Source organism: Callithrix jacchus, chromosome 6 (assembly GCF_049354715.1).
Source record: "Callithrix jacchus isolate 240 chromosome 6, calJac240_pri, whole genome shotgun sequence".
Lineage (NCBI taxonomy): Eukaryota > Metazoa > Chordata > Mammalia > Primates > Cebidae > Callithrix > Callithrix jacchus.
The window spans coordinates 85,818,331-85,845,309 of record NC_133507.1 but is presented as its reverse complement, the minus strand read 5'-3'; the positions used below and the strand labels follow the sequence as shown (position 1 = coordinate 85,845,309).

Genomic DNA, 26,979 nt, shown 5'->3' with positions numbered 1-26,979 from the left:
GTGAGGCGAGGTTTTCTTTTCGCTCTCATCTTTTCTCATCTCCCCCCACCCCCATTTCCCAGAGGAAACAAACAAACAAACAAGGCGAAACAGCCCCTGGATGAAGCACACTCGGGCAAATTGATAATAGTAATTATAGGAAGCCCACTCGCCCAGCGCCCCCTCCCCTCCCCTTTCGGAGTTTATCGAGGCACTGTCTCTTCCCCCACCCCCTCCCCCAAATTAAGATTTCCCGTTTTACGCCGCAATAAGAAATATAATTATAAGCCTCTTTGGACACTGTCCCTTACCCCCCACCCCCGCCACTTTGACAATATTTACTTAAGTATTTTACCCCACCTCACTCACACACATGCTCCCCCACACTGGTTCCCTTAAATAGTTCTAGTAGAAAAAAATTTTTTTCCCTCAAGAAAGGAAAGAGAAAGTCCAACCGCTACGGCAATACTTTTAAGCTCTACTAAATGATCGTATCCTTTCTGGCTTCGAAACTTTTGTACCTAAAAATCGAGAGAGGCGCTGCATTTTTTCAGCTGAAACTGTCAAAACTTGGAGAAGGGGAAACTCGGAGGCAGGCAGGAGAGGAAGAGAATCCTGAAAACTCGGTGGAGGTAGGGAAGATGCTGTGCCTCGAGGATTAGTTTAAACAGGGGGCTATAAAAGATGTAACAGATGCAAACTGTAACACAAGGGCCCTTAACCCTTTCTCTGCCGGACATACTCAGTCCCCACGCCCCGCACCTATTGTCTCCTGTGCTCGAAGCTTTGCAGAAAACCTGGAAAGTGAGTATCAGTTTCCACACGTTTGCTGAGAGGGGTGAAGGGAGGGGGGCAGAGAGAAAGGGAAGTGGATATTTTAGAAAGCACCTTAAATTTACCTAGGCATACATAGTAGGAGACTTTTAATTTAAGTTTGACACATTTTATCATTTCTTTCCTTGTCCTATTGATTTGAAATTGTTAGGGGAAATCCTGAAATAAAGAAATAGTCACACAAGTGTCTGGGATGAAACAGCTGGCCTCTCTGTATTCACCCTGAGACACACGATTGCATATAAATACATGTTTAATAAAGTAAGTTGCTAGTTTTATAAGCATGTGTGTGTGTGAGAGAGAGACAGGACATTTGTGCTGTAAACTTTATCTTTGCCTGTTACTCCTAAGTCTGGAGTTAGTAATCTTACCTTCATCATTACAGGGGGAGCATGTAAAATATATCAGTAGGTGGGAGATAAACACATTCATGTTAGCCGGGCTCATCACTGTTCCTGGGAACTCCTGCTATCTCCCTCTCGACTTTTCAGTGCCAAAGTGTGGAATGGGATATATGTGTGTATGTGTCTTCTATTAAATCCAGGTTTATATTACTTTGCCATTTAAAATACAATTTTAAAAGTTATCCTAATTTAAAACCCTGGTACCCTGACAGCAGTTTTCTTCCCAGCTGTAGTGCCCCCCCCCCCCACTTTGGTAAACGACTCAAGTTCCATGAGGACTTTCACTTCTTTATTTATAATCACAGAAGTGAGGTGTTACTTCACACACACACACACACACACAAAGAATGAAATAAAGAAATGAAACTCGCTAAGCAGACAAAAACAGACAACTTTCTGCTTAGAAAACAGCCTTCTCGGTGGGAGAGGATGAACTGCCATGTCTAAGAGAAAGAATTGCCCCCGAATTTGTAGGTCTGTAACTGACCAAGTTTTGTAATTATTAACAGGTATTTGCCAAGTCCTAATTGCTGAATATAATGAATTGGAACTAGATGCGAAAATAGAGCAGGACCTCTCCCCTTGATGAGTTTTTATTCCAGCCATATAATTCTCAACAAAACTTTTCCTAGGCTGGGTAGCAAAGGGCACCTTTGGTTACCTGAATGGACAGGTACAGGGGAAATTATTTGGGGGAGGGAAAAAGGAGAGAAAAGCAAGGAGAGAGAGGGAGTGTGTAAGAGAAAGCGAAGAAGCCACTCTTGGGAAAAGCTTTCCAAAAAGGAGCTAAACCCACCTGAAATTCCTACCCACGGACACCCCTTCTCACTTCAGACTCACATCCCTACTCAAAATGAGAAAATTAGAAAAGGAGGATGGAGGACGAGCACACCAAAAAGGGATAAAATGAGAGAAAATGGGAGGAAAAAAAAACCTACCTGCGAAGTCTTGTTTGTAGTTTTGGCCAGAAATGGTGAGAAGAAAAAGCATGAAGAAGCCGCGAAGTGTGGGGGAGAAAAAGGTGGAAGCGAAGAAACAGCTCCCGGAGCAAACTGTACAAAAACCTCGCCAAGAGTGTCGGGAGGCAGGACCGTTATTCCTGCGGAGCAGGTTAGAACTGATCTCTTTCGGCCACTCTAGGAAACACAAACCTGGGGACGGACTGACGTGTTACGCCTCTTCTAATGACATTTTTTTCTTTTTCTTTTCTGTAGGAGAGAGACGAGAGACCCTGAAACACGCGCCACCTATCTTTGTGGGGAGGGATAATTGAAGCGCCCTGAGCGTGAGCATCATGTGAAAACGTGATCGCCAAGTTTCTCTCTGGGAAAGGATCTGGGATAGATTATACCTTGAAGTCTCCGCAAACGCTTTAGTGGAAGAAATGAAATTCCACCTCCCTCCCTTCCTCTCTCCCTCCCTTTCGCCTTCGCCTCCCTCCCTCCCTCCCTCCCTTTTTCTCCCCCCCCCCCCCCCCGCCCGCCCGTCAAGCCTTTGGCATCATTATCCTCATCACTAAATCCTACAGAGTACAGGGCGGAAAACCGTGCACACCATTCACAGAACTGGAGAACTCTAAGGGGCGAAAGTTAAAGGGAAAGATCCCGGGTCCTCAAATCTCAAATCCAGATCGTCTCTTCTTGTACAGATATCTCTAATGATCAGATCTGAGATGCACAACAAATTCTGTGGATATCTCAGCACAGCTTCTGGAACAAAATTAGCTATCCTTTCTCTTATTATTATTATTATTATTTTCTTTTTAGGTACCAGAGCCAGAAAAAAAAAAAAATGCATGAGAGCGGCATCTTAGGGCATGTGTGTTAGGGTGTGTGTGTGATGAATTTCTGGATTGGATCCTAATATTAAAAAGTAGTTTGGCATTTTAATAAAGGATCTCTAAGTAAATTAACATAGAACACTCCCGATCTCTGAATCTCTCTACATCTTAGGGAGACCTCACTATAAAGTGAGGGAGAGAGTGTAAGGAGGCAGGAGGAGAAAAGAGAAAGGCCACAGAGAAACTTAGCAGGGAAGGAAGAGCATGATATTAAACGGCATGGGGTCTAAGTTTTGGAGTATATATTTTTTGATATTACAATTAAAGTAAAATTAAAAAGAAAAGACTCCACCTTTGCTCTGAAGGGATTGGTTATGCAAATATGGAAGGGATTTCCTGGAGAATACAGCTTTCTACTGTATGGTTAATTAAATAATCACTCAAAAGCTTCCAACGTGACGCTTCTGTCGTAATCCAATCAGGTTACATAGGTCCTAAACAAGAAAGATATTTTCCACATCTGGAAGTCAGCAATTTAGCAAGTACTGCACATTATTAACCAATTCAGAGCCCACTTCCCAGGGGAATTTTTTTGAAGTTTAAGTGTTCTTAACCAATGCTCTGCTGTTTTGTTAATCAAAAAGCTGGTTTACACTGCACATAATTGGAACTAATATAGAAGTAAATAAAGACAGCCAAATTTGAGGATGCTGAGCACAGGCATTTATCGGAAAAGGAAGAAATCTCCTTTCCTCGGATGGTTCAGGCTCAATTTCTTAAAGAACTGTAAGACTTTTTTTCCCCCTAAAGAGTGAAAGTGCTTGAGAACCTCAGAGCACAAATAAACTTCTAGTCTCACAGCATTTAGGATCCTTTGGAAAGGTAAAGGTGGAGGAGGTGTGAAGACCAGAGAGCTGCCTCGCACCAATTTTTAAGCTTTAATATTGTTAAATACGTTACACCCTCCTGTTTCCAGTCTGATGAAATCTGAAACAAATAATACCCTGATCCAACACTATATTAAGATAAACTGCTTTGAACTATGCTTTGAATGTGTGCCTAAAGCAAGACTTTGAATGCAAGAGTCACTGGCAATTGCACTCAAAGGAGGGACAAACTACCACATGGGTTGCCACATCCACACTCCCAGAGGTACACGTCTTTGTATTTTGTATGTTTTGGGGGGTAGGGTGGGGAGGGGGTGGTTAATAGCTACCAAGCACGACCACAGCTAGATCTTGTTCTAGGATGCAAGAAAGATTTTCACAGTTGGTTACAGACTCACCTCTTTCCTAATTTAAATATTTATTATAATAGCTGCTGGATAAATTAACTCTCTCCCCCCACCCCATCACAGATAAAGTGTCTATAGAAGAAAGGTATTCAGGATCTTCAGCTTAAAATTATTGATAAATAAAATCAAATATTTTCAACATGGGTCAGATACATTTTGAATTTTATATTTTACATTTCTTTCACTGTTATATAGCTATACTAAATATATGTGTGACCTATCAAGTTCCTCTTCTAAGATTTAGCACCACTGTTCATGTCCATTTTTCTTCTCCTTTTTTTCTCTTTTTTAATTTAAAAAATTGGAGTCCAGCTTTCTCTAGAAGTTTGCTTTACAGCCACTCCTCTTTCACTCCTAAGGAAGAAGGAGCCCATTGCCTAGAGTGATTCCAGGCAATACTCTTCAGGCATCCAGGTAGCCATTGGAAGCTTACAGCCCAGACACACACAAGCGTAACCTCAGGTCAAAGGATCTAACCGAATAGCTAACAAAACACTTGTCTTTATTATGTATATTAAATGTCAAGTTACTTAGGATCTGACTTAAAAAAAAAAAAAAAGACCCTTAAGTATTTCCACTGAAAACACCTAATCATCTGATTACCCTGGACTCAGTAATCGTTCACGTGGCAGGAGACAGTCCCCAACATGTAGCACTGGGAGTTCCGACTGGCCAGTATTTGATTTGGGGTGAAAAAGCAACCTTCCAAGTTTCCATAAAGGTGGATGTTTGGATGTTGGCACGGGAAGGGTCTCTCAGAGGGGTGAGCGCGCGGCTAGGTTGCCCCTCGTTCCTGACTGGCACGCCCCTCCCCAGGCATTTGGCCGAGAGAGTTCCCAACGTGGCAGAGGTGATGGGGTTGGGTGGAAGCCGGAATATAAATTTGTTCCGAACATTCTCTCAGTCCGAGGGCCAGGTCCGGGGACAATGGGGATCGTGGGATCAGGGGGATGCAGGAGCGCAGGACGCAGAGAAAAGTCGAGAGAGGACTGGGGGCTGCTGGCTTTCGGCTCCTCACACAGCAAAATAAGTCCTGCAAATGAATCGCTCCTTCTCTCTGTCTTCCCCATTAATAATCCACTTCGAGATTAGCGCAGACGAAAGAGATTAAAACAACAGATACACGGAAATGTGAAATAATATTGCAATCAACATTGAAGGGGGAAAAATAATTCTTTAGGGTTTCCATGGGCAAAACAAACTGCCTGCCTACCTCAGGATTCCCTCCACCCAGGCAGGGTGAGAAGGATGCACTTTTGTTTTCCAATTCCCTCCAGCCAAGACCTGATGCCTGTCCCCCCATTCACCTCTCAGTCTGTCAATTTCCTCAACTTTCACAGCCGCTCCCCCCTCCCCCGCTCAGCTTGGCGGCCCAGATGCCCGAAGAGATACAATGTTTCTGCCCTTGAACACACAGGCTGTAGAAGGAATTGGAATTTGGCCATAGTTAATGATTTTTTTTAAAGCAAATTCTGTTTATTTTGTACCATGTGGAGAGAATAAAAAAAGGAACCTATTCTCGTTTTGAAATGGAACTGATCTTTCATCTGGAGGAATTATTCGACCTTGTGTTGTGACTCAGGAGGTGGGCAACTTCTTTTGGAGTTCCAAGCAAAGGGTGATAAAGGGGACCCTGCATTGGGTGTGTGTGGAGGGGGTGGGGGGCGGCAGGGGTCCAAGGCAAGCCAAACGGTTTTCTCACGTGCAGACTCGCAATCCAATCCATTCGGAGTTGAGCCTAGGATAGGAGGGGAAAGTCTATTAAAAAAAAAAAAAAAATCAGGAGCATCTCTCTGAGAAGCCCTTTCAAACAAAACCAAAACAGAACCAGAGAAGCTCAGACCGTCCCTAACATCCCTGCTGCGAGACCCGCAGGCTGTGGAATCTCGCACGTCACCTGGTCCCAGCAGGGCTGCCAGCTGAGGGGTTTATTTTATTTTATTTTATTTTTTTGAAGTAAAGGCTGAATCTCGGCTTCAGGGCTTTTGCCAACGTCTCCACTGACAGGAACCAGCAAACTTCAGGACCCAAATGAGCATCTTAATTTATTGATGCTAAACAGGTCTGCTTGTTGTCCCCAATTTTCCGCGCGCTCTGCCCCCACCCCCCCACCCCGCCCCAACCCCCGCCGCCAGCTTCGGTCCCTGCATTTGATCTCCAGGAAAGGCCCCGCTACACTGGCGGAGGAGCGCGGGGTGGGGGGGGGTCGGCCCCCTCCCACCCAACCGCCCTCCCCCAGACCTGTCCCCGCCCGGGAGCCCGCGACCCCCGCCCGCCGCCCGGTCAGCTGACCTGGCTCGCTCGCCTGCTCCCCGCCCGCCGCCCTGTTTCCGGTCCCCGGGGTCCGCTAGCCGCGCTCCGAGCGGGAGCAGCCGCGACCGGGAGGTGATGCTGGGGGCTGATTACCATGAGAAAGGCTGTGCCTGGAAAAGCCTCCTCCACGCGACTGTCAATCTCACAAAGGGGGGAGGGGGGACGGAGAGGGGCCCTGTAGGAGTCACCAGAAAACTTGGAGTAAGTTGGATGCGACGCAGGCCCGAGGAGGTGGCTTTCGCCTCAACTTGGAAGGCTGGGGCGTTAAGGGCGCGGACGCCAGCAGCCTCATCAGGGAATTGAAAACCAAAAATCTCCCTCCTGCTTTTCCTCTCTCTGGCCCTCCTTTCAGCCCTCCCTGCCCTTTATCCTTATTATCTTGAAATTCTTTCCTAGTTGCATTTCCTACGTTCTCCTTTCTATCTGATACCTTTTGCAATTTCTTGTTTTCTTTCTTAACATCCCCTCTTCTCCCTCGCTGTGATTCTTTTTGTGCCTCTTTTATGTGTCCAGATTTATCATTTCGTTTTGAAAACTCAACGTTTAATGTGTAATTAATCTACCAGCAGGAGGGTGGGGACACCTTGACTAAAATAACTCCCCGGGTCTCAGAGACAAGTTCACCAGGTGTCAGTGAAGAGTAAAATAATAATAATAAAAATAAAATAAATCGTATTGCAGTGACCATAATGGTTTATTCTTCTATATTATCACATCAGCTCAGACTGATAATTTTAAAAGACAAGATACAATCTTCCTGGAAAAAAAACTAAATAATATTTGGCATAGGGGCATTCTTTAGAATTAAGGCAATGTGAAAAATTTTGTTTACAGCCATATTTTAGTAATGCTTAGTTTGTTAACAGACTTCAGATATTACGATAGGTAATTTTATGAAACTTAAACTGTGCTTTTCTTTTAATGACTATTTGGAAAGGGTAAAGAAATTCCCAAAGCACTCCCCATGAACCCCAACAAAGACTGATCAATTCAGAGAGAAACATCATGATGTCACGTACTTTGCACATTGCTAAGCAAATTCACAACTTGGTTTGTTAGGTTGTTTTCTTGGCTAGGCTGGGCCGCTGTCCATTACCTAGCAGGTGAGTGAGCATGAGGCCACATAGGTCATAAACATAACTATTTTTGTTTGGTTTTCTTTTCTTTTTTATTTTTTGCTCTCCCCTTCACTTTGGGCATATTGGTTGTTCTCATTAAAATTCAGAGTTTGCGTTTGTTTACAATTTGTTTACTTTGTTGAATTTTAAAAACTTGTTAGAAGTCAATTGAACATGTATATTTAGCCTTTTTTTAGGCCAAGAAAAATAAAGATGCATTAGAAAGATGCCTTTTCTGCTTCATAATTATTAATTGACATTTTATGATGAATAATTAATCATTTGAATAATTTTGGTATCTCTGATCTGAACACATATTTGCATATCTAATGCTTGATTTTAAATGTGTTTTTTTAAAATTCATTCTCTCAGGATGAAGAAACAAAGTCACATTTTAATGTAAAATTTCTCTTCTACACTTGTAAAAGTTTATTTATTGAGCAGTAATATTCTTTCTAGACATCCATAAACTTCTTAACAATTTGTAAACCATTTATGAGGCAATCACATACAAATACGTGGCAGACTACAATTAATTAGGAAAAACAATACCCTATGTAAAATGAAGTCACTCTCCGCCCCAAATTCAGAGATGTGCACTAATTATGCACTATGTTTTCTTATTGGAATTTTGTCATTTAAATTTTTAGTTATGTCTATTAATTCAAGTCTAAAGGTGGAAAATTGTGGCAATTGACAAATAACTCAGGCCTTGTATTTAAGATCATTTTTGTCTTTTACTTACAAATATGTGGACTGATTTAAATTATTAAAAATGATTAAGTAAGCATATCACTGATATTTTTATCCTTCTGTGCCAGTTAAAGTCCAAAGTGTTAATATCTATTTTAAATACTAGCCCTGCAGATGACTACCTGTGTGATTATAGGAAATCTCCTATAAGCTTGTTTTATTTTTAATCTCCAATGTGAGTACAATAATAATGCCTATTCCTTGGGATTTTATTGAGAATTAAATGAAGTAATGCATAAAGCTTCACTATATTGTGGCGTTATTATTATAATGAAAGGTTTAACGAGTAACATACAGATCAACTAAAGATAGTAAAATTAATTTTGATTATTAAAAACTACTTTTGAGTATTATTTTTTTAATTGAAAAATCAGTGCTGTGTTATTAAGTGAAGAAAGAAAATGAAAAGCATCGTAGGATTTATGGCTGGTTTATGATTCTTTCAAACTGTTCAAAGGATGCATAGCCATGGAAGTGAAAATAAATACAGTATTTCCTTTCTGTTAGTTCAGTAGTTAATTTAGTGTATTCAATATGGTCATAATTTGGTTATAAATATTAGACTTTTTTTTGAAAAGGAATTTAGTCCAAATGTATAAAGTTGAAGTTTCCTGTGTTATTTAGTAACAACATGTCTTTGAGTGTAAGGGTTAAATGTGCAGAAGCTCAGAAGTGGTCTTCAGTAAGACTTGTGAAAAAAAAGGGCAAAATTACAAATTTGAAGACCAGGAATTTGGCTGTCAGAGTACTATTTGCTTTAAGACCATTCATAATGAACTGAGCATTCCCTTTTGGAATTGTAGCTAGCCTGGGGTTTGCGCTAATTTCAAGTACCTAGAGTGGTGGAGAAAATCAGTTTATTAAGTGGAAAATGAAATTCCCTAGTCTCTTAAATGTCCGCAAGACCAGATTTTCTTTTTGATGTAAAACTGAAAAATCATTACAAATGGTAAGGAGAAAAATTATGGTGATGTAATTCTAACACTGATTTTTTTGTTGTTGTTCTTGTTTTCTTGAAGACTTCTCAAAATACTTATATCTGTAGTTCTTAAAGGGTCTGTTAATTGTTTCTTTTCTCAAAGCATCCATTCCTTGCTCTTTTTAGGTCAAGACTAACCACCAGACATTTGGACATCAGCATAGGAGACTGGGTGTGACCTGTACCTTTTTTCTCCCTCTGACAATGGGACCAGAAATGGTTTGCACCTGCAAATTGTCTAGTGACCTGGAGATTACTTCATGCTTGCTTCAAGGTCTTCTTTAATATTCTTTATTCCGTTAAAAGGCTCAAATTATAAACTTTGTTCTGTACTCAGTTTTAATTTTGTACCATTCTAAGGGTGATTTTTTTTTTCAGGGTTCTTTCAGGTACTTAAATATAAAAACTTTACTCTCAAAAATTATCATCATCTCCATGGCAATCACAACTATAAAGTAATAATAGCTAAGAAAAAAACCCTGCTTTTCTAGGCTTGGCCCAGTGCTAAATCCCTTCACATATCATTTAATTCTGATAGCAGATCTGAAGGGATTACAACTGGGTCCATTTTATTAGATGAGAAAAATTGTGGCCTATGGAGTGTCAGTAACTTTCCCCAGAATTCAAGCATCTGGTTCCTGGTGGGCTTTTGAATCTGCCAGGTCCTCCCCCAGGGCCAACACCATATTTATGTGACATCCAACATCTTTTTACCTTTCCCAGATGTGTTTATGTCCCACTTGTGCCCACCCGCTCTGCACACTGCTTTGTGACCCATTTCCAGGCTTCCTGGATGCTGTGGTTGGCCCTTGTTTTTCCACGTATGGCTTATTTTGCCTTTTGGATCTAACACTTAGGCTCATTTTTCCAGTTACAATATTGGCTCAAGTCCTTGAGCCAAAGTTTCTCTGGCTTTGGTGCCTCTGGCTTCCCAGATAAAGTATGTTTTCTGGTCCAGTCTCTTCTCCCAGGCACCAGCCTCAGGAGAAGCTCCCATGGGAGGTTCTTGTTAGCTCAACTGGCTCCAACACTGGGCCCAAGCACAGGACAAGTTAGTGATGAAGGGGACATCATGGTCTAGGCATGTCATGGAATAGTTTTTATTTCTTATATAACTTCTTTTAGCACTTGTTGATTGGAAACTAGACATTAGTATATTTGACACTAGATCCTCAGTGTTAATGTATTATACTGGTAAAGATACAGGTTTTGGAATTAGATAAACTGTATTTGGCTCCCAACTTGGTAAATAGTGTGTATTGAGGATAAGTTACCTTACCCATGTGAACCTCATTTTTAAAATAGGCAAAAGAGTTCTTAGATTCAAACCTGTTATGGTGAAGAAAATATGACTGTATACAAAATGTATGGGACAGGGCAGGTGTATCAATTAATAGTAATTCCTACTAAAATGAATTACCTGAAAAATACATGAAGTTAAATTATGGAAAGCCAGAGCTGATGTAACATGTCTTTTAGATGTTGTTTATTTTATATTATAATTTTTAATGATTTTATGGCTACTTATTTGTTTTAATGATTTTGTTTTTAGGAATTACTATTATTATTATTATTATTGAGACAGAGTTCTGCTCTTGTTGCCCAGGCTGGAGTGTAATGGTGCGATCTTGTCTTACTGCAACCTCCACCTCCCAGGTTCAAGCGACTCTTCTGCCTCAGCCTCCCAAGCAGCTGGGATTACAGGCACCTGCCACCATGCCTGTCTAATTTTTTGTATCTTTAGTAGAGATGAGTTTTCACCATGTTGGCCAGGCTGGTCTCAAATTCCTGACCTCAGGTGATCCTCCCACCTTGGCCTCCCAGAGCACTGGGATTACAGGTGGGAGCCACTGCACTGGGCCAGGAATTATTTAACTGGTTTCTGCATTATACAGAAATCAATGTTTACTGATAAAGTTGGAAAAGTAATATGCTCATAGAATTTCTTAAGTTGTAGAAAACCTGGGGTGCTCATGATTATAAATATGATGTCAACAGCTGAGATGAGGACATGTGCACACTTTAAAATTTGATGACATATCTTATTCTTTCATTTGCAATTGTAAGGAAAAAACCTTTTTTTCAGTGCATTCTCCCTATATGACTTGCTATAGGAGGAAGCACTCTTCCAGGCAGCTAAGTGTAGTCAAGAAGTGTCAAAGATCCTATTTGTTCAAGGTAAACATAAGAGGGTCTCAATATTGTTCAGAACTCTTTACCTGGCTTTGCCTAACTTCAGAGGCTTGAAGGAGTGGGGAGGCATAGAGGGATGGAATAGCACTGAAAAGTTTGCCTGCACTATCTTCTTCCATTCCTCAACCCCTCTTGCCCCCAATTGAATGCTGAAACATCTAATTTAAAAAAGAAAAGAAAAAAGGCTATGTATAGAGTACAGACATTGCTTCACTCTCCTGCCTGCAAATTTGGGAGTAGGGTTGTGTCAGCAGGCCCTGGCATGATCTACTGTGTATGTGACTTTTCTACCCTATGCCCTAGAAAGGAGGGTGTCCAGGGAGGATGGGGCCGCGGACACAGGGAGCATATTGTTCCAATGGTTCTGCTACAGTGCAAACCAGGCTTCTTTCTTTCTCTCTGGAACTCACTTTGCTACACATGCAAAAAAATCTGTTCCCATTAGGTTTTTCCCTGGCCATTGTGGAAGCGTAAGTATGGCTCCTGTGGCAAAGGCATAATTTTTCTGGGTTGAGGGACGCTGGCTTACCTGTTGTTCTTGGCACTCAGCTAGCACCCTTCTAGACAAGAGGGACAGAACGAAGCTGAAAGTTCACAGAAAATATTTGGTGTTTTAAAACAGGAAGGAAAAATTAAAGCTCCATTTTTTAAAAGCTTAATTTATCTATCTGCTAAGAATTTGGAATTTCAGTTTAGAGAAATCAGAATAGTCCTGAGTCATATTATTACATACTGTCATATAGCTCCATGGGATATTGAAACATTATTTGTTACAGCCTAAAGCTGATCTATAATGAAGTTTTGCTGCACCTAAGGAGGATTCTTGCATGGTTGAAGAAAACGTTCAGGGTTAGGTGAAATATGATGTGAATGTCATTTGAAATCACCTTGAACTTTGAATTTGAGGGACAGTAATGCTTTTATGATATTAATGCAAAGCACCGTCACTTGGAACAATTTAAACTGTTGCTTCATTTATGATCTCCAAATAGTAATTTATTTGACAAAGGAAGGTGATTTATCACTGATGTCTCTTTTGCAACCCCCTGGAATAATGCCTGTTATATAGTAATATTTGTTGCTATTTGTGGAATCTGTCATTCATTTAGAAGGTTTAGGGACATATAAACCGATTTCCTACTTAAAACTTATAACTTGAGATAAGAATGAGGACAGATGAGGGTAGCAGGCGGGGACCATGGGTACATAAGACACTATAGCCTCCTTTTTACAAAGTTATGTTCTTGATTACATTATTTAACACAAAGTGTTTTCCTCCTCTTTTTTGTGTCACTTTTATACACAGCCTAAAAAAGAATTGAGGGAGCCAATACAGAACTGCATATATATGTTTGTCTCATTCTTTAAATAAATGACTCTGATAAGCCTTCTTATAGTTTGCTTTTAAGCAAACACATTAAAATAGAATAGGTTTTCTCTGATCAAGGAAAGAAATCATAAGGAGAGACGGGAATGAACTAGAAGAGATGTGTTGCTTATGAAGGGAAGGTGAAGTAATAATTTAGGATTAATGATCCCTTTCCCTTCCAATCCCACAAAATAGCTAAAGAAGGAATACATTTGGGAGGCTGAGGCAGGCAGGATCACGAGGTCGGGAATTTGAGACCAGTCTGGCCAAAATGGTGAAACCCCATCTCTGCTAAAAATACAAAAATTATCCAGATGTGGTGGCGTGCACCTGTAGTCCCAGCTACTTGGGATGCTGAGGCAGAAGAATTGCTTGAACCTGGGAGGCAAAGTTTGCAGTAAGCTGAGATTGTGCCACTGCATTCCAGCCTGGGTGACAGAGTGGAACTCCATCTCAAAGAAAAAAAAAAGAAGAAGAAAAACAGAGAAGATGAATTTTGTTTTGTTTTTCCTTCTATAAGTAGATAGCACCATAACTAATGGGGTGGATGATTTTCTTGCTAGCAGCTTCATTTTCATGTAGAAAAGCAACTGGCTGCCCAAAGTTATTAAGGGGAAAGTTTGAGCTTTGATTTTAATGTTTTCTTCAATACCCTTCCTGCCCTCCTCTTGCCTCCCTCTGCTTTGGGCCTTATTTCTTGGGGCCCTCACCTCTTCTTACTTTTCTTTTGATATTCTATATTTAGAGGGAAAACGCTTACAATACTAGGCTTGTTCACAGCCTTCAACATGCTTAGCCTTTAAATAATAAGATATGACCCAAAGATTTGAAAATTTCACTGTGCTACAGAATATTGCCTGGAGGAAATAGAATGTTTACCTGAAATATGTTATGGCAAAGGACAGTTCAATACTATTGCTGCACGCCCAGTACCTAGCATAGTGCTTGGTTTCTGAGAGGGGCTGTGTAAATCTCTGGTGAATGAGTGAATGAATGTATGTATGCAAAAATGCTATATAAAAAAACCAGACTTAAAATAACAAATACCATTTGTTCTACATGGCAAATTAAAATTAAAAGGTATGAATGTAGGTGCAAGAATCACCTGTGGGCACAAACAGAATTCTGATATTATTTTTGAATTCTGGGTATGATATTTTATTTCCAAAATGAAATACCTAAATCATTTACAAAGTGATAGAGATATGTAACAGTCCCTCATTCGCTCACTTGCAAAGGAAATTTTCAATACAAATAAAGTCATACATATTTATACTAGGGTAATTCAAAATAACTTCCTCACATAAGCACTGCTACGTTCAAATAAAATCTTGCCAACACTTCTGAGTACATTGCTTTAAGGAAAAAAAATGCTCCCCATAGCGTCCGAACTATTTAAAAATCTCGCAGGCTTCTTCAATATACATCAGTTATCTCTTTTCAAATCACTGACAAGAATTTAAAAACTGCTTCATCAGAACAAATGCTACCCTTTTTCATACTCTAGTTAGAACCTGATCTTCTAAAAAGGACCATATTTACAGCTTCTTTTGAAATTTTAAAACCATTTGGCTGATATGTTTTTGCTACATTTTTTCCGATTTAATTACTGGGACATTTGCATGAAAACAGGAAAATAGGGACATAAGATTTTTGTCTTGTGACTTCATCTGTTTCTGATGCTTACTCTCCACCTGAGATCCGTTATCTGTTTTATTACAATTGGGAGACGAGGAGCTAGATTTGAATTAATAAATATATTGTTAGAGGAAAAATAAAGTTCAAAAACAGGGACCCAGGAGACTAAGGGATTGATATATGATAAGATAATGAATTTTCTTCTGGGTTACTTATTTATGAGCAGTCCATATTGTCAGTGACACATAGTGTTGCTATTGAAAAGCTTAAAATCCAGGGAACAATACAGAACTAGTGGGTCAAGACTTCTCTGAGAAAATCACACCCAGGTAGTTACTGCTTGTTGTGAGTTGACAGACATCAGAGAAGACAGTGAAGTTTCTCTAGACTGAGTCTAGGTCATGTATGAACTCTGGAGATGGCCACTGTAAGTTGAAAAGAAAAAGAGCAAAGTACCTGTCTAATTCTGACCACCTTGCAAATGCTTATGATTTTTCACTAGGAGAATTAGAGAAGAGTATCAGAATACATTCTGAGCATCTTCACCTGGAGTTCCACAGCATGTAGAAATTTACATTTTCAAAGCTGAAGTCATAATCTTGTTCTAACTTTTTACTGCCTCCCACATACTCCGACTTGTTCAGTGGCACCAGAGTCTAGCCAGTCTTCCAAGCCCCAACTCTGGGTTCATCTGTGATTCCTCTCTTTTCCTTTACCTCCACGTTCAAGCACTCCATATGGCTAATGAGCATACCTCTGCCTGTTTCTTAAAGTGTTGCTGTCCTCCAATAATCCCTACCCTGCTTTAGCTACTCATCATCTCTTTCCTGGAAGGCTGTGCCCACCACCTAACTGGCCTTCCTGTTTTCAGTCTTTCCCCCTCACATCTGTTTTCCACACCATCACCAGAGTAAGTGATTGTTCTAAAACAAGGGTCCTAACCCCCAGGACATGGACCTCGAGGAACCAGGCCATACAGCAGGAGGTGAGTGGGAGGCTGGCAAGCAAAGCTTCATCTATTTACACCTGCTCCCCAAGGCTCGAATTACTGCCTGAACTCCACCTCCTGTCAGGTCAGCCTTGACATTAGATTCTCATAGGACTGTGAACCCTATTGTGAACTGCACATGTGAAGGATCTAGGTTGTGAGCTCCTTATGAGAATCTAATGCCTGATGATCTGTCACTGTCTCTCATCACCCCCAGATGGGACCATCTAGTTGCAGGAATACCGGCTCAGGGCTCCCACTGATTCTACATTATGGTGAGTTGTATAATTATTTCATTGTAAATTACAATGTAATAATAAGAGAAATTAAGTGCACAGTAAATGTAATGCTCTTGAATCATCCCAAAACTATCCCCTCAACCGCATGCATCTGTGTTAACATTGTTTTCCATGAAACTGATCCAGGCTGCCAAAAAGGTTGAGAAACCACTGCTCTGAAACATGTATCTGCTCATGCCACTGCTGACAATAAAACCATCAGTGGTTTTCTATTTCATACCTGCTGTGTTTCTCAGATCTTTCCCAAAGTAACTCCAAGGATGGGTATTTTAATATCTACAAAGTTTTGAATCAACAGTACTTCAACTTTGTTTCTCTCCCATGCTGTTATGCAAAATCAAGAATCCAAGAAGCTAGGTCATGTTAATCCTGCTTGTCCCTAGGGTTTGATTTGCACAGTGTGAAAAGCAGAGAGCCAACTGGAGAAGCTATAGGTTATTTAGCAAAGCATTTGAGCACCCTCCACACCTTTTTTTTAAGCCTTGAAATAGTACTTTTATAAAATTTATTTTTAATTGTTTTTATTTCAATACTTTTTGGAATACAGGTGGTTTTTGGTTACATGGATGAGTTATTATTTAGTGGCGAATTCTGAGATTTAAGTGCACCCATCATCTGAGCACTATACACAGTACCCAGGATGTAGTCTTTCATCCCTCCCTCCTTTCCTAACCTCCCACCCTGAGTCCCCAAAGTCAGTTATATCACTCTGTATGTTTTTGCACCCTTATGACTTAGCTCCCACTTATAAATGAGAACCCACAGAATTTGGTTTTCCATTCCTGAGTTATTTCACTTAAATTAATTAATGGATGAGGCTCTTTTAGGTGAAACCTTTTCATTTCTTCAACCTCCCTTCCCACTACTCTTCAAATGGCTTATATGACTTTTCTAATATTGTTTATATTTTTTCATGAACAAAGCATGTTTTTTCCAGTGTTAGGGCCTTTGTCTACCCTATTTACTCTACCTGGAATGTTCTTTCCTTCTCCCTTCATATGGCTGATTTCTCTTCACTCCTTAACTCAGCTCACATGCCATCTTCCCCTGGTAGTCTCAGGCTGGCTCTCTGTATCCAGTCATTCCTTCTCTGAGGATAGAGACATTGTCATTTTTATCAACATATCCCCAACTCTTAACAAGTATCTGGCATAGTGGACACTTAAAAATACTTTTTGAACTGAGTATGAATATCATGGTACAAACTAATTTTGATCACTGAACAAAGAACTCCACATGGAGGCATGTTTTACTGACAATGCATTCAGCCACAAGAAGGCTATATCATTCCCTCACTTCATATTAATGGGAGAACCAAAAGTTGGAACTGTCTCATCGTATTTTTGAATAATTTGCATTTAGTTTAGACATACATTTGCAAAAGTATTGAAATAAAAACACCTTTTACATGTGAAACATTTTCAAATTTCAAAGCTTTTTCACATGTATGATCTCACTTAATTGTTAAACCCTCAAGGTTGGCAGATATTATTTTGCCCAGTTTGGAAAAAGAAGAGATTAAGATTTTGATTGAGTAAGACAAAATGATCAAACCCATTTTGGAAGTCCCAAGTATGTTTCATATGTAGAAGCATCTTTGTGAAACTGATAAAGGGAAAATATTATTCTCATACAACAGGTGAGGAAATAGGGTGCTGAAAGAACTGGATCAGAGTCATTTGGGGCCACTGTTTTGAAGTAAAAATTGAACCTAGAGTCCTATGAGTCAATTTAGTTCTGACACAGTTCCTTAGTCAGAGAAATGGTATGAATACATATTAGAAAGGAAGGCTTGGTTTTAGAAGAGCAACCTGAAGGAATTATTTTTTTTCTTGAACTCCGGACCTTAGGTGATCCTCCCGCCTTGGCCTCCAAAGTACTTGGATTACAGGCGTGAGCCACCACACCCGGCCAGGAATTATTTTTTTCTTTTCTCTCTCATACTGATTTGTTACTTGTCCTGGGTACACAAAGATATCAAACTATAAATAGAGTTGTTCGAGAGAGTAGTTTGGTAGTGAAATTGGAAAACTGCTCGGGTTTATTTGGGAATAAGAGACTAGGGCAGCAGGGATCTTATAGAGACAGCATTTTAAAAAGTGTCATTTTTGTGATAAATTAATAAAATTGTTTTAGTTTTAAGTAAGCATAATAAGACTATCTGAATATGTTACAGCAATTTTCTTTTTATTTATTTTGAGATGGAGTCTCACTCTGTTTCCCTAGTTGGGGTGCAGTGGCACACATGATCTCAGCTCACTGTAACCTTCACCTCCAGAGTTCAAGCAATTCTCTTGCTCAGCCTCCTGAGCAGCTGGGATTACAGGTGCCCACCACCAGGCCCGACTAATTTTTGTATTTTTAGTAGAGATGAGTTTTCACCCTGTTAGCCAGGCTGGTCTCAAACTCCTGACCTTGTGATCCACCCACCTTGGCCTCCCAAAGTACTGAGATTACACTTGTGAGCCACCATGCCTGGCTGTTACAGTAATTTTCTGTAATTTTTTTCTGATAAATAATGTTAATCCCCCCAAAAACATATTTTTTCTAGTTCTGTTGTTGAGTGTAACACTACCCCCCAGTAAAAGGCTTTTGCTTCACTTTACTCAGATTTTGAAAAGCAAATTTAGCAAATACTCTTTTGAAGGGAGAACAATTTCACAGAAGTTATTTAATATAATTATGCTTCAATTCACTCTTGAGAGGGCAGAGATGCAAAATAAATTCTGCATATACTATAAAGCAACCTGAATGCAAAGATACTTATAATCTTCTTGTCTATCCCTAGAAATTGGTTAAACAGTTTTTCAAAATATGCTTCTATGCGTGAATATGTTGAAGTTAAAGTAAATGTGTTGGCTAATGCTTTAGTATTATCAGCCAATTAATAAACTCAAGTATGTGATGGGACTAACTTTCCCCAAACTAGTGGTTACTTGACAGTTGCACATGTGTATCCTAAATTTATCTATTCAGTAAGAGTTTGTTCATCTCTTCTATATGCTGGCCTCCTTGCTGGGAATAGCATAAAACAATGATCAAGACAGACTTGGTTCTTGCAAGCTAGTAGGGAAGACAGACTGTGTATGATGAATGCTGCTGGGAGTGTAGAAGGCAGGCTCATCTAGTCAAATGATAGCTACAAAATAAAGTGAAGGCGAGAGTAGATCTTCCTAATGCACAGGAGGTCAGGTCCTTGAAATCCATCAACCACCACTGAAATTAGTTTAAATCACCTGTGACGTGTTATAACCCTTCCAGGCTGGGGTAAACGCATATTGGGACCTCACAGTAGGCTGGAAGAGAGAGAGAATAAAGCCCAGTATCAGAGTTGCAAGAAGACCAATGTTTCAGTGATAATAGCTAAAGGGCCTTGGTGAACAAAGCTCTCACGAGGCTGTTCTCAGTACCCAGGAGCTCACATTGGTGGGCAGGGGCCCTTCTTGCCAGTATAAGGCAATGTCTCTTGACTTGCTGCAGGGCCTCCCTCAGTTGGAATAGGACCCCAGTCAGCTGCTGGGGGGTCTCGTGAACAGGCGTTAACTCTTGATAGGAGAAGATTGGCAAGGACTAGACAGATTATCAGGGGAGCAGTCTCAAACTGGGTGGAATTCAGGCCAGGGAATTAGTCCATGAGAAAACCAGAGTGCAAAATGGGCGCCACAGCAGACACAATGAGTGTGTCAGAAGGGATTGGGGGTTTGGGGCTGCTCCTTTTGGGCTGTAGGCTCCCTGACATCCTCCTAGATGTCAGGCTCAGTGCAGCAGTCTCTTTCTCACTCCTCATTCCCATCTTCCTGCCACCACTGCTCCTGTCTCTATCATGTTTGTATCCCAGTTCTGTCATGGCCAAATATTGAAAAAGGCTTCTGTTAGCAACAAACGCTGTTAATAGCTTTTGAGTGTGAATTTGACTTTTGTTGGGAGAATATTATTTTCAGTAATTGTCAGCTCATTAAAATATAGTAAAGGTTTGAGTTTTTGCTGTGAAAGGTATGATGCTTAAAATGTAAATAAATAACTTGAGTATTTTGATTTACTTATTGACTCTAGAATTTGTACATTTTTTTAAGGAAAATACAAAAAATAACAGAAATATAAAGAAATCATTAGTGACTATAATAATTTTTTTCTTAAGTATCTTGATTATTTTTTCTTTTCTTCTTTTTTTATTTTTTTTTTTGAGATAGTGTCTTACTCTGTCATTCAGGCTGGAGTGCAGTGGTGCCATCATTGTTTACTGCAGCCTTGACTCCCCAGGCTCAACTGATCCTCCCATCTTAGCCCCCGGAGTAGCTGAGACTATTGGGACATGCCATCACACCCAGCTAATTTTTGTATTTTTTTGTAGAGGTCATGTTTCCCCATGATGCCCAAGCTAGTCTCGAAGACCTGGGCTCAAGCAATCTCCCCATGTTGGCCTGCCAAAGTGCTGGGACTATAGGCATGAGCCACCAGGCCCAGCTTCCTCTTTACTATTTTCTTAAAAGAAATACGTACATATGTTCTTAATGTGTAATGGATTGGGGGTGTTTCGAAATGGACGTAATAGACACAAGCTCATTATTTATCTTTTTGCCTAACTTTATTTTTAAAACTCACACAAAAATGGAAATTTATTTGCTCCCATATGTATGTTCTCAGGTGTATTGTAATAAAGACCGGGTCAGGCAGCACCAGTTTTAACTTGGCAACTTATCACTTGAGCAAGTAAATGTGGCCAAGTCACTTAGCTTCACCGGGCCTCAGTTTCTAACCTATAAGTAAAAGATAATAGTGCCAACCTAATAGATTTGTGATTTAGAGCAAATGAGATGGTGGGGATCCAAGTGCTTGTTAGTTGTAGGTGTTTGGTATTTATATTCACATGCAGGTTATGCCCACATCATATAAATTAAATGTGAATGGGTTCAAAAGCTCAACCAGTTCCTGAGGCAAGAAATGTAAAATGGCAACAACTAAAAGGGTCAGTGAAACTCTTGGCATCTAACCAATCCTCTCTAAAATCTTCTCTGTTGGCATATTTTAAAATATGAGAAAAGATAAAGGAATGAAAAGAACTGGTCTTTTTCTCTAACCCTTAAAACATTTTCTCTCCAAAGAAACTCTGCAATAGAAACTTCAGGCCTGAGTCAGTACTAAAGGTGCCCATTGAAAGAACAGTTTAGAATGTTATATTTATGCAAGTGAGGTGACATGAACATGTACTTGTCTGAGGTGGACATGATCAGAACAAGCTTGTTCACAAAGCCCTTCCTTCGTCCTTGGCCATGAGTCACAAAAATCTGACATCTGGACATAAAATGCTTGCCTGAACAAAAGTTGAAACTTTTTCATGTATGTGTTTGTGTATTGAATATGTAAAGAAAGAAAATAATGGAGACAACAGACTCTTTCGTTGACTCAAGTTTACAGCCAAATTTTAATAACGCAGCTGCCCACATGTGAAACACTAATGAGAGCATAAGGAATTCCTGTATAGAAAAGGGATGGTTGGCCCAATGGCCTGTCTCCTTCAAGTGCATTGCAACACACCTCTTCGTGTTGTCAGCATATCTTCCAACCCCTTTTGCCTACATAAACATGTCTAGCTGTCTCTTAAACTCATTTTTACTTTATGTTTCACTCAATGGACTTATTTGGTAATTCACACTATTTTCCATATGCCTGTAGATCTTTGGATGAAATAGTGCTACATTATCACTACTTCTTAATTATGTAGAAATACTTTATAATAAAGTATTTATAGCAGGCATATTTAGAAATTTGGAAGTAATCAACTGAGAAAACAAATATACCTATAGTGAATATGGAAAGAAACATTTTTTTTTTTGCTAAGCCATATTCCAGATAATATTTTTATTTTCTTAATCCTATCAATATTGCATGTTAATGTAAATTTGATGTGAATTAATAAAAAAATTAGTATAGAGATGATTTTATGTTAAAATTTATTTTTAAAAAATTTTCCAAGTGGTGGTGGGCTAGTGGGCTTGGGGTGAGTTCCTAGGTAGACACTGGGTCTTTCTGATTAAACAATATACCTGAAAACTTCCTTTAATTTGATTGGCATTAAGGAAATGGAATAATTAAAGGATGATGGGTAGAACTGATTAATAATTAATGTATATTTTAGCTGAATATTTCACATTTTAATTTTTTGGATGGTATTTTAAAATTATTTCTATACACATGTGTTGATCTGATGTGTGTGTGGAAATTACACCTCAGTTCTAGTCTTTTATTGACAAACACATAGTATGACCAACTTGCCCTTTACTCACCCTGGACTTTACTGGCTTTAGCCCTGGGGAATCCCATGTCTTGTGAATCTGCTCAGCTCCAGGCAAACAGGGACAAACACATACTTAAAAATACAAATAATTTGCCTCTGAAATGTGCTTGACTTTTTGGTCTGCACACTCTTCAGATTCTGGGAACCCAGACAGCGTGTTACATCAGCATTAAGAATTTTGCTTTGTTGTTCAAAAAGCCGTAAGTGTCAGCACCTTGGTGACTCTGGAGAAAGATAACCCATGCGTTTTTTTTTTTTTCTTTTAAATTGTTTCCAAGCTCAGATGCTTGATGGGTTATTAAAAAAAAAAAAAACAAAAAACTGAAAATGCTCTGAAAATCAAACCTGTTTTCTTCCAAATGTTTTTCTCTCAAGTACCTGCTTTCCAGATACACAGTAAGATACATCCTGAATCTAGCACCTTGAGTGCTCCCCCTAATCTCTGAAGCCTAAGCCATATCTATTGTCCAGTTTATGGTAGAAAAAAGTGAGTTATTGTAGTCTTGTGTGTCTCACAATTAGAAGAATTCCGTAGGTATTTGTTAGTTTTAAATTTGTGGACTGTGATTTCTGAACTCTCTCGAGGAGGAGGTCTCAATAAAGAGCATGCTTCAGTCCACTCCTTAATGATTTTTAGCTTCAATGAAGCAATTTGCAAGATTCCTCTTCCTAACAACTGCTCTGCCAAACATTGTGTAAAATAGCATCCTTTATGGTTAGATGATCCTATGGAAGATGACCAAGGTTTTAAATACAGAGGAATGAAACCAGCCACTCATGCAGGATTTCTGCGGTTTTTCATATGCATGCTACATCTCTGTGGTAGCATCTTCTTCTGTGTATGTTGTGTATGCATGAATGTGTGTGTAAGTGTGTGTGTGTGTGTGTATGCATGAATGTGTATAAACACATACTCTTTCTAGAACATGTAACAGATTTTTTTTTTTTCTGGTCACCATGCTGTATGACTGATCCATTTCATATGATGTGTTTAGTATGGTTCATTGCCCACTGGTCTTATTATTTAACAATTTGCATTAAATTAAATTTTCTGTTTACAGGTGTAAATGGAAATTTTGGCTTCTGAGAATTTGTTATTTAGTGGACAGAATGTTCTCGGTTGAATTAGTTCTGCCAATATTGGATTGCTTATACCTGGAATAAAGTTTGGGATATTTAATTAGAATATCATAGCAAGAGAAACTTGTTATTTTTATGGCTAAGCTTAAGCTACTGAGACCAGATCAGTATCATTAGTCTAGGAGACATTTACTGTAATTCTCAAGAGATTTTTTTAAAAACCATGTGTATGTCTTGATGGATCAGAGGAAGTTAAATTAGTGGTAATGTGTACAAATTACTCAAAAGTTCAAAAAGCTTGAAACCTTTATCATCTGCTATAACATTTTGTTGATAAGTAGAAATTTCTCATTTTAAACTCTCTTGGCTTCCAACAGGCTCAAAGAGCTAATGTTTATTGACTGCATTCTGTTTGCCAGGCTCTACATTGTTTACCTGTATTGCTTCATTATATCCTTATAGTGTCTTGTGAGGTGGGTGTAATGTTTATTCCCATTTTATAGAGAATGTCCATTTATATAATGTCACAAACATATATCCAATGACATAATTTGCCTGCAAATATACCCAGTGGGTGCAGAGTCATCCTGAAGCCTGCTTTTCAGGCCACACCTACACTCTGGGTCAGTGATTCCAAACTCCATAGTGGCTTATATCTAGCCTTGTTCTCCTGACATGTTCTAACTTCCTATCAACGTCTCGATGTCATAGAGTTTGTGAAAGCCAAGCACTGCCTCCTGGGCTTTGTGCATGGTTTTCCATTCTTTCCATCTCTGTCTGACACACTCCCAGTTTTGTTTTATTTTCTGCTCTAGCACCGGAGTGGCACTTATGGCTACTATCCATACTGGATCTAGCAGGAGTTTGGTTAAGCTCCTAAGACACTTATTTTTTTTTTTAATTTCTAGCTTTCTATTTTGAAAACAAATTTAAAAATAAACAGCTATAATGAGATACAATTTACATATGTATAATTCACCCATTTGAAGCATGCAATTCAATGGTTTTTAATATATTCACAGATACATGCACAATCATTGACACAATTTTAGAAAATTTTCATCATCACAAAGAGAAACACTGTGCCCTTTAGCTGTCACAACTCCCCTCTTTCATCCCTTCATCTCCTTCAGCTCCAATCAACCACTAATCTACTTTCTGTCTTTGTAAATTTGCCTATTCTGGACATTTTACATAAATGAAATCACATAATACATGGTCTTTTATAACTGGCTTTTTTTACTTAACACAATGTTCCCAAAGTTCATTCATGTTTTAGGATGCCTCAGTACTGCCTTCCTTTTTATGGCTCAATAATATTCTATTGTATGGATAGACTGCCTTTTATCTGTCTACTCATCTGTTGACGGACAGTTGCATTTTTTCCATCTTTTGGCAATTGTGAACGGTGCTGCTATGAACATTTGTGTGCAAGTTTTTGTTTGAACACCTGCTGTCACTTATTTTGGGTATATACCTAAGAGTGGAATTGCTAGGTCTTAATTCTGTGTTTCACTTTTTGAGGAACTTCCAACTTGTTTTCCACAGTAGCTGCAGTGTTTTTAACTCCCATCAGTAATGCAGAATCAGAATGGTTCCAATTTCTCCATATCCTTGTCAACACTTGCTATTTGCTGTTTTTGTTTTGTTTTATGTTTTGTTTATAACCATCTTAGTGGGTTAAGTGGCCAGTTAATTTTTAAGATCTTTAAAGACTCTGAAAGAAGTCTTTATTTTTTCCTCTTCTGTGCTCCCAAGCCCTGCTTTAAATCTCTCTTAAAGTATTTGTCACCACATCCTTTAATCTTTCTTTCTCTCTATATTTCTCCCCTCCTCCCTTTCTTGAAATAAGGATGGAAATTCTTTTTCCTTTTGTATCCTGAGGGCACAGTGCCCAGGGCTCAGTACATTAAATGAATGAAGAGGCATGAGTGGGGAGCTGTGGGACAAGAACTGTTGGGAATGAATGTTTCTTTATTATCCCTCACATTGTGCCAGGCACTAGGTAGCACTAACATATATTATCTCATTTAATTTTTATAATAGCAGTTAAGAATCAGGTATTATGCTATTCATTTTTTACAGAAGAAGAAATTGAAACCAGAGAAATTCTCTTGGCACCCAACCACTGAGAGTAGGTAGAGTCTGGCTTCAAACCAAACTCTCTGAACTCAAAACCTATGTTAATTTCATGACAGCATGTGTCAATCAAAGAACAGATAAGGACCATCACTATTCTTACTACCACTACTATGACTATCCTACTTACTGGATTCTGTGTGCTATACACCATGACAGCCAGTTTTTGGACACTGTCGAATTTGATGATTTAAAAATTTAGTGAGTCAGACATTATTCTTTCAATGTTTCAGACAGCGATATAATGCCTGAGAAAAGTAATTTGCCCAAGAATGAACAATAATGAGTTCAAATAATAAGAAATGAGTTCAAAACCAGGTCTGTTTAATTATAAAAATGTATGTACTCCTATCAATATGGGGAAAATACATTTTCTAAAGAGATCTAAAAGTTTACCTGGTTATCTGACAGTGTGGGGAAGTTTGCCAGATAACCAGACAACCAGACTACCCAGCAATTTTTTTCCCAAGTACTTTTGCTTTCTCGGCTGCTTCCAGTCATAATTTTGGTAGCATAATTTGGCTAATTCTGTATGTTATGAAAAAGGCACACTGTGACCCACAAAAGAAAGAATGTTCTGTTCAACTGGCTTATTGTGTTTTCACTTATTTATTTATTTATTTGTTTAGAGACAGGGTCTGACTCTGGAGTGCAATGGAGCAATCTCAGCTCATTGCAACTTCTGCCTCCCAAGCTCAAGCAATTCTCCTGCCTCAGCCTCCAGAGTAGCTGAGACTAAGGCACGTGCCACAGTGCCTGGCTAATTTTTGTATTTTTAGTAGAGAAAGAATTTTGCCATGTTGCCCAGGCTGGTCTCAAACTCCTGAGGTCAGATGATCTACCTGCCTCAGCCTTCCCAAATTCTGGGATTACAGGCATACAGTTTTCTAAATCATATTACCTATAATATATGTAAAGTATCCTACATCTGACTGGATGAATTTTCTAAAATACAGTAATCAACTGGCTATTCCTGCTTTTAACAGTCTGGCCATTCATTTGTTAATTTAATATTTATGCCATGAAGCTATTTTTTTCTCTTACTACATAAAATCTACCTTAGCACTAAATGAAATGCTGTTAAGAATCCATAATAAAGATAAACAAAAAAATCATAATAGAAGATATTTTAATATATTTCAATTTTATATTCTGATTTATATACTCTGATTTTAGCATATTTTCCTAGGATTTATGCTAGTTTGTTGGATATTGGGAAACCTCAGCATGGCTATGCTTTGGAGGCAAGTATAATGGAAAGGCAGAGACATCGGATGCCTTTAAACACCAAGTACTTAATCAATATATTTTCTTACTTTTTAATTTTTATTTTCTTATTCTCAATATCTGCTTTAGATGTTTCATTACTATTCTTGTGTCAAGTTTTTCATTGCTCTTCATGCCTTTTTTAGAGTTTTTTTTTTGTTTTAAATAGAAGCCCATGTTACCATTTGGCATATGTCTCCCTTGGCAGTGACATCTTGAAAATTAAAAAAAATAATACCTCCCTCGCATGTATCCATT

General features: G+C 39.1%; 1 protein-coding gene, 2 long non-coding RNA genes and 1 pseudogene across 26 annotated transcripts in view; 2 read left to right on the top strand and 2 right to left on the bottom strand.

Moving 5' to 3' along the window:
• ZEB2 (zinc finger E-box binding homeobox 2) overlaps positions 1-2,336 on the bottom strand; it is a 131,949-nt gene extending 129,613 nt beyond the window's left edge. For 8 of the 12 annotated variants that reach the window (XM_078327870.1, XM_078327876.1, XM_078327868.1 and 5 more), the window contains exon 1: positions 2,156-2,336. Coding sequence is in view for 2 of the 12 variants with exons in the window: in XM_035306571.3 (XP_035162462.1) it covers positions 2,156-2,207 (52 nt within the window). In the remaining 10 variants the exon portion in view is untranslated. Of the gene's footprint in view, positions 1-500; positions 633-2,155 lie in introns of those variants that run through there. The other 4 variants (XM_078327871.1, XM_078327869.1, XM_078327874.1 and 1 more) reach the window with 1 other exon arrangement.
• On the top strand, positions 405-4,433 carry LOC144576660 (uncharacterized; annotated as a pseudogene). The gene is made up of 3 exons (XR_013518935.1): positions 405-783; positions 2,176-2,327; positions 2,432-4,433. The product of XR_013518935.1 is annotated as an uncharacterized LOC144576660 (transcript).
• Positions 4,434-5,742: 1,309 nt separating this feature from the next.
• LOC103793807 (uncharacterized) lies at positions 5,743-6,695 on the bottom strand. Its single transcript, XR_004745021.3, has 2 exons — positions 6,584-6,695; positions 5,743-6,029 (listed from the first exon to the last, which is right to left on the bottom strand). It is a non-coding gene; the product is annotated as an uncharacterized LOC103793807 (long non-coding RNA).
• The window catches only part of LOC103793805 (uncharacterized), a 305,828-nt gene continuing 284,963 nt past the window's right edge, over positions 6,115-26,979 (top strand). For all 12 annotated transcript variants that reach the window (XR_013518941.1, XR_004745014.3, XR_013518938.1 and 9 more), the window contains exons 1-2: positions 6,115-6,353; positions 9,581-9,728. This is a non-coding gene — a long non-coding RNA (uncharacterized LOC103793805). The remainder of the gene's footprint in view (positions 6,354-9,580; positions 9,729-26,979) is intronic.